Below are 7,348 nucleotides of genomic sequence, written 5' to 3' on the forward strand. Positions count from 1 at the left end.
GCCGACCGCGTCCTCACGGAAACATTTTGACTGATAACTATCTTCAAAACTGAGCTAAACACTTGATTTTTGTATTTTTCAAATGTTTTCAATCAACATTTTCAAAGCCAACATAATGACCTAGAAATTCGAAACTAAAAAAGTAAAAGATGAACCACTCAGAAGAGCATGTTTTCTAAATTCTGAATCAATTTTCAAATGTTAAAAAATTTAATTTTGAAGCGATAGCTCGAATTAAAAAACATTCGACCTAGAAACACATAAAAGTTGGAAAAGATTAACTTTGACTCCATTTATGTCGGTTCCTACGAAAGATATCGAAAAGTGATTAACTGTTAAAATGTTGCTGATTGTATGGTGAACATTTTGTTGGTTGACAGCATTTTGATATCTCTTACAGGAACCGAGATAAATTGGCTCAACGTGGAAAAGGCGGCGCTTGCTGGCTCAGCTATCGGCTGCCGACCTCTTAACTTTGACTCAATTTATCTCAATTTTGATAAGAAATATTGAAAAATGATAAATTAATAGAATTTTTATCATAATAGGAAAAAAATTGTATCAATTGATCACTTTTTGATAGCTTTTACAGGAAAAGAGATATATTGGGTCAAAGAGAAATGTTTCCAATTCCACCTAATTCAGAGTCAAAACCTACCACTCTGCGTATCTCCGTAACCTGAACATCTTCCCCAGAGTGACATACAGAGCATCTCCAGGCCATTATCGTGCCTGTGAACATGATTTCTTCTCGGGAAACACGTCAGCAGTTGAAGCAGATCCCGATATGGAACCCGTGGAACCATTCAGAATTCGAAAACGTCCGGAAATCTCGTGGAGTGAACTTCAATTCGATGATCAATACACAGTTGTGTTCACTGATGTTGGCTATGCGACACTCAATTTTTTGGCTGTTGATTTTCCCAAAGCAACGAAATATTTAAAGGATTATGAGCCTACTGAAAACTATCGTCCATCTCCAAATCCAATGGTAGTTTTGATCTTCAGAAAAGGAAGAATCGAAGTGGAAGCACCGAAATCAGAAGAGGACTTTGATTTGCCTCAATTCATGTTGAAACATGAATTGGAAGATGATCTTGTTGGGCTATCCCTGATTGTTGCTAGCAGTGATCCATTCGCAATTGAGAAACAAAGATTGAAGGGAAAAGTGGATTACTGTCATAGTCTTCTTCAGCATAGATTTTCTCTGAATCCACCACGTCATCATACTATTCTGAATCGTCTTCCGATCGATGAGATTGATTCTTGGCTATCTGTGTCTTTCGATCAACATGCGATGAATGCAAATGTCTGTTGTCAGAGAATTATGTTACCGTGAGTTTTTGTAGATTCTGAAGATCTTCAAGTTTTAAACTCATAGAAATGCTCAGAATATGATATTCATATAACTCTGGAAGTTTAAACTTTGAGGTAATTTATCTTGCTTTCTGTGAGAGGTATCAAAAAATCGTTAACTGATAAAATATTGCTCATTATATCACTAACATTTTATCAGTTGACCACTTTTTGATATTTTCTACAGGAACTGAGATAAATTGTTTCAAAGTTAAGAGATCGGCAGGAGACCGCTTGTCCCAACCGGCAAGAACTTTTCAACTTTGAGCCAATTTATCTCGATTCCTGTGAGAGGTATCAAAAAGTAGTCAACTGATAAAATATTGCTCATTTTATCACTTACAGTTGGCCACTTTTCTAAAAATTTTAATTGAATTGATTGAAGGGCTTGTTGATATCTTTTACAGAAACCGAGATAAACTGGCTAAAACTTGAAAATCATTGCTACCGTAACCTGATTTGGATTACTGTAGAAACTCAAAAACGACAAATGTTATGACTAATCATCTTTCAGAAAAACCTCTATATTCCTGGATCCTCTTGCCGATGTCTCCATATCAGCTCTCACCACTCTAACATCTCCATCAATCAGTTCAATGAGAATCACGTCTTCTGAATCCAACTATATCAATTATCACAGGCAAACCAGAAATTTCGTTGGTAAGAATCTTTCGGAAATTCTAAAATTCAAAAATTCTAAAATTCTAAAATTCTAAAATTCTGAAATTCTAAAATTCTAAAATTCTGAAATTCTAAAATTCTAAAATTCTGAAATTCTAAAATTCTAAAATTCTGAAATTCTAAAATTCTAAAATTCTAAAATTCTAAAATTCTAAAATTCTAAAATTCTAAAATTCTAAAATTCTAAAATTCTAAAATTCTAAAATTCTAAAATTCTAAAAGTCTAAAATTCTAAAATTCTAAAATTCTAAAATTCTAAAATTCTAAAATTCTAAAATTCTAAAATTCTAAAATTCTAAAATTCTAAAATTCTAAAATTCTAAAATTCTAAAATTCTAAAATTCTAAAATTCTAAAATTCTAAAACTCTAAAATTCTAAAACTCTAAAATTCTAAAATTCTAAAATTCTAAAATTCTAAAATTCTAAAATTCTAAAATTCTAAAATTCTAAAATTCTAAAATTCTAAAATTCTAAAACTCTAAAATTCTAAAACTCTAAAATTCTAAAATTCTAAAATTCTAAAATTCTAAAATTCTAAAATTCTAAAATTCTAAAACTCTAAAATTCTAAAACTCTAAAATTCTAAAATTTTAAATTTCTCAAATTCTAAAATTCTAAAATTTTAAAATTCTAAAATTCTAAAATTCTAAAATTTTTAAATTATGAATTTTTAAATTTTTGTATTTTTCAATTTTTGTATCTTTTATTTTTGGAATTAAAGATTCTAGTAGAAATCCAAGAATCACATTTCTAGAACATTCTAAAGCTTTTTCAGAACCTTTCCAGGATTTGTTTTTTAGGTCATAATGAACCTGGTCTAACTTACCAAAGTCTGATTTTCTAGGCCATTACTACATTCCTCATTCTAGAACATTCTAATTTCAATTTCAGAACTCTCCAACGAAAAGTTCACTTTGGCCATAATCGACGCTCATCACGGCCACCTCCACTGGCTGGAAGTTGACATTCCAGCTGCCAATCTAAATGCAGCCAACGGAAATGGCCAAACGGTGAGAGCAAGCATTCGAAGTGAAACATAAAGAATTCTAGCGTTTTGGCGCCAAACAAAAAACTCATCAAAACTGGTACGAATGTGTGTTTGGGCGCATCTATCCATTAGATGACTCCCACAAACTTTTCCTTTTTTTTCATCAAAAACTTTTTGTTTCATGAAATTTTACGCTTCAAAAAATCAAGAACGAATGTGTAGCGCACCCAAATTCAATTGAATTCAGGGGACCCTCGATATGGCCACTTTGCCCAAATCAAATCCAATTTCAAAATTCACTTTTCAGAAAGCCGACTATGTCCCTTTGATTCCAAAGAAGCCGTCCACGTGTCACTCGTATCTTTTTGTTCTTCTCGCTCAGCCATCATCTATGGTGACGTTGAAACCGTTCTGCGAAGGGATGTGTGAGGACAGGAAGAAGTTTAGGTAAGCAAAATGCTTTTGGGCTTCAATTTCCCTCTAGAGGAATTGAACCCGCAAGCAAAACTCGGCGGCGCAACAAGCGCGCGACCTACCGCCTGCGCTACGCGGCCGCATTGCCACTCTCCGTGCCAATGTTATACTTAAACGGCCCGCTTTTCACCAAACCAAGGGGCGCGGCTTGCAATATTTAATTTTTTTAAAGACTCGAACTCTTCAAACAACAACACGGTCTGCGTCTCTCTGCTCTGTCCACTGTCTCATCTTGCTATGATCTTCCCTATGCCTATCATATCCTGATGAAAGACGCCAGTCAGAACCGTACAATGGACCAGCGACGTGGCAAATACCATCGTGCTTCTTCTCTCCACTCTCCAATGTCATCTGAAGTGTGTGCGGCTTTTCACGTGTCACCTCATCACAAGTGCCCAATTAGCTCCGCGGCATCTAGCTCTGGATGCTTTTTGGGGACCCTGGTTTTTATTGTTGTTGCTCATTTTTCGTAGACTCCTCCCTCTTTTACAAAACTTTAAACGGGTTTTCTATCATTTTTCAAACATCCCCATTCTAAACTCATTCGCCTCTTCTCCCAGTGTTTTTTCTTCAGAATAACGACTCAATTTTCCTCATAAACACAATAAATGATATTTGAATTTCGCATCAAATTCAATCGCGAGACAATGCTAATAACAAGAAAAATATGGCTTAAATATAAAAAAGAACTCAAAAAGCAGAAAATTATTGAGCCTTGGCTTCTCTCTCCTTCTTTCTCAAGGCGGCGGCACGAGTTCCGACGCTCATGTTGGTGAGGATCTTGTCACGAATGAAGGTTGGGATCAGATCCATAACCTCGAGTTGGAGCTGATGAGTGATGTATCCAGTGGTATCCGATGAGTTTCCGACAGTGTTGAGGGCGGATTTCGCGAAAGTGGCACCGTCTGGCGTGAAGAATGAGGTTCTTTTCACTTTGGACATTTTGGTGGCCACCATCATTGGGGCGATGGTTTGGATGGTGATTCCTTGGTGTTCGTATTCCTTGCGAAGGATTGCTGTCAGCCAGGAAACGTATTTCTGAAAAAATTTTTTGACGATAATTTGTTGAAAGGCTCTTTCGGCGACCGACCGTCGACCGAATTCGGAGGCCCCATGAATTCCGAAGAAAAACTTTTTTGGGGAAAGTGGGCGGAGCCTAATCTGCAAGCCTGGCACGGTTTTGCCGCATGGTTCCTAGCACATTTGGATACGGTCATGAGAAAAACCGTACGGCAAACCGTGCACAGCTTGCATTTTAGGCTCCGCGCCCGACTCCGCCCAAAAAGTGTTTCTTCAGAATATTTCAGAGTGGGACTTCGGCTCTGAATTTTTGAATTTTTGAAACTTCGAAAGTTTTAAATTTTGAATTTTGAATCGCCGATCTTCTGAACTTTTGGAATTTGAATTTCTGAATTTTCAAAATTTTGAAAATTCGAACTCTAGGTTTTTAGAATTTTCTGCATTTTCGAGTTTTTGAACTTTTCAGAGTTCGAAAGAAACTTTGAAAATTTGAATTTTTAATCCCTGACTCTCTAAATTTCCGAATTTTCGAAATGTTGAATTTTCCATACCTTGGTAGCCGAGTAGACAGCCCATAGAGCCATTTGGTTGGCCGAGGCCGACGATCCAACATTGACAATAACTCCAGCTTTACGAGCAACCATCTGTGGGAGGATTCCGGCGGAGAGCTGTGTGAACAACTTTTTCAGTAAAAATCACCAAAAATCTGAATCAAAACTCACCAGAGTTGGTGGAAGCGTATTGATCGTAGTGATGTTGGCCAGACGCTCGATTCCTCCGTCAACCTTGTGAAGGACATCTGGATACTCGTAACTCAGACCGACATTGTTCACGAGGACTCCAATTTCCACCTTGTTCAGTGTCTCCAGAAGATTCTTGTATCCAGAAGGAGCGGCGTTGGTGAAGTCGTAAGCGGCGGTACGGACCTCGATATTTGGGTATTTTTCGAGGATTTCCTTTTTGGTTTCGTCAAGTTTCGATTGGGTACGCGAGACGATGAAGACGTTGAAGCCACGGCGGGCGAGCTCGAAGGCGTAAGCTTTTCCGATTCCATCAGTCGCTCCGGTGATAACTGAAACTCCAAAATTCAAAAAACGAGCACCTTCGATAAAAATTGACTAGCTACAAAGAACTCCACTGATAAGCCGACTTTTTAAATCAATTTCAAATGAAAGAAGCAACAAAAAAACTCACCAGCCCACGAAGCTCCAGCTCTCTTCTTCAAATCAATCGGCGAAAGGAGCACATATGGTCCCAAAATGTTGGAGAAAATCGTCAAAATACGATAGGCGACAGCGGCCAGCGCCACGTATCCAGCACCAACTAGGAAACACTGGCAAGCCATGTTACCTGGAAAATTCCAGAAAATTAGCACAAAAAAGGAAAAAAAACACCAGAATCGAAGCTAGAATGCGTATTTTCCGTTTGATTCATGTTTTTAAGTTGAATTTCGCTTAAAAAGCTGTTTTCCTTTTTGAAAAATTCAAATTGAAAAGCGCATAAATTAAAGGCGCATGGTGTTTTTGGGCGCCGCGGGGTACAACCCACGGACCACATACCTTCCGAAATGTTGGCGTCCTCAACACAGGCCACACGAGGATTTTCCCCGTCGTTGGGAGAGGCTCTCGCCAACTCCACTGTTGCTGATGTGGCCAAGAATCATGCTGATGAGCTTGCTCAGCACCTTCCAGCGTCTGATGATCCAGCTAAAGAGCTTGCCGATACCGTGAGAACGCCACAATTCAGACAAGTTTGTTTTTTTTGTATTTTTTCAACAAATAAGAATGTTTGTTTTCAGGCTGCTGACACTCTTGGACATGCTCTTCAAACTGGTCAATTGGGACCAGTTCTCTCTCAGTTTGGTATGAACGATGAGACCATCGCAGCTGCCACCCAAGGAGACCTTCGCAAGTTTGCCACCAATCTGACTAAGGCTGAAGGAGGAGAGCAGGATAAGTCAGCTGAAGGTGAGTACCCTCTAAATCACTCGAAATAGACCGAGATTCTCACCTGATGTTCGTTCAGCACGGGTTGATAACCCGATCTGCCGGAGAGCTGTGGTGCCCTCCAGTGTGCTCGGGCAGCCTTGTCTTGGCTTCTTTTCTCGCTCAATTGCGGCGACAGTGTCTCGACTAGGTACGGCGCTATGATCTTTTGAATATCTTTCACTAATCGTGGTCGTCATTTTTGTTTCTTTTTTTCGCACCTATTTTGCGCGAGTCTTTCATGTGAACTTCTCTGTCCATTATCACACAACAGCTCTAATAATTTTCCCTCACACCAAACTAATGCAGAATATTTACAGAGAATCCAGAAGACGACGTTGCTCGCGAGCCAGAAGCCAAGCGCAACCGTCCAGACAACGAGGACATGGACGTCGATTAATTCCTACTTGAATTCCTCGTTATTTGTGTGCATATTCGTGTTTACTTGTGTCCCCCTCTTTTATCTATTCCCACTCTCGCTGTTCTATCATGCCAGAAATGGTGTGATAAGGTCGAATAGGGGGAGACGCAATCTCTTCTCTCCCATTTGTAACATAAACGCCCGTGAGAATTTCGAGACTTTTCTTTCTCTATTTATTGTAATGATGGCTACTGAATGAATTTAAATGAGCTTAATTAGTCAATTACTGCGATTTTTTCTTTTAAAAATGACTAGAAATCGTTTTTTCAAGCGATTAAATTCTTTTTTGCGATTTGAGTGAACCCCGTTCACCCGCAGACATACTTGTAAAATTCCGGGCCGGCCCGCCAAAGCCCGGGCCTGAGGAAATTTTCAAGGCCCGGAAGGCCCGGTGTCAAAAATTCTGTATTTTTGAGCCAAAT

The 7,348-nt window shown here is 38.7% G+C and overlaps 3 protein-coding genes across 3 annotated transcripts in view; 2 read left to right on the forward strand and 1 right to left on the reverse strand.

Annotated features, from left to right (window-relative positions):
- CBG19696 overlaps positions 1-3,973 on the forward strand; it is a gene marked incomplete at both ends in the record, with an annotated part of 5,958 nt that extends 1,985 nt beyond the window's left edge. The window contains 5 exons of the mRNA XM_002634664.1: positions 646-1,335; positions 1,871-2,016; positions 2,930-3,048; positions 3,334-3,473; positions 3,673-3,973. Of these exons, the coding sequence (XP_002634710.1) occupies positions 646-1,335; positions 1,871-2,016; positions 2,930-3,048; positions 3,334-3,473; positions 3,673-3,973 (1,396 nt within the window). The remainder of the gene's footprint in view (positions 1-645; positions 1,336-1,870; positions 2,017-2,929; positions 3,049-3,333; positions 3,474-3,672) is intronic.
- A 232-nt stretch (positions 3,974-4,205) lies between these two features.
- On the reverse strand, positions 4,206-5,865 carry Cbr-let-767 (the record flags this gene model as incomplete). The annotated part of the gene is made up of 4 exons (XM_002634663.1): positions 4,206-4,538; positions 5,072-5,188; positions 5,243-5,592; positions 5,715-5,865. The coding sequence occupies 4 exons, from the start codon at positions 5,863-5,865 to the stop codon at positions 4,206-4,208; spliced, it is 951 nt and encodes a 316-aa protein (XP_002634709.1).
- Positions 5,866-6,087: 222 nt separating this feature from the next.
- On the forward strand, positions 6,088-6,905 carry CBG19694 (the record flags this gene model as incomplete). Its single annotated transcript, XM_045243578.1, has 3 exons — positions 6,088-6,270; positions 6,319-6,487; positions 6,826-6,905. 3 exons carry the CDS (start codon positions 6,088-6,090, stop codon positions 6,903-6,905), a joined length of 432 nt encoding a protein of 143 aa, XP_045096845.1.
- Between the last annotated feature and the right edge of the window lie 443 nt (positions 6,906-7,348).

The sequence above is a fragment of the Caenorhabditis briggsae genome, assembly GCF_000004555.2.
Source record: "Caenorhabditis briggsae complete genome, chrIII, whole genome shotgun sequence".
In the NCBI taxonomy this organism is placed as follows: domain Eukaryota; kingdom Metazoa; phylum Nematoda; class Chromadorea; order Rhabditida; family Rhabditidae; genus Caenorhabditis; species Caenorhabditis briggsae.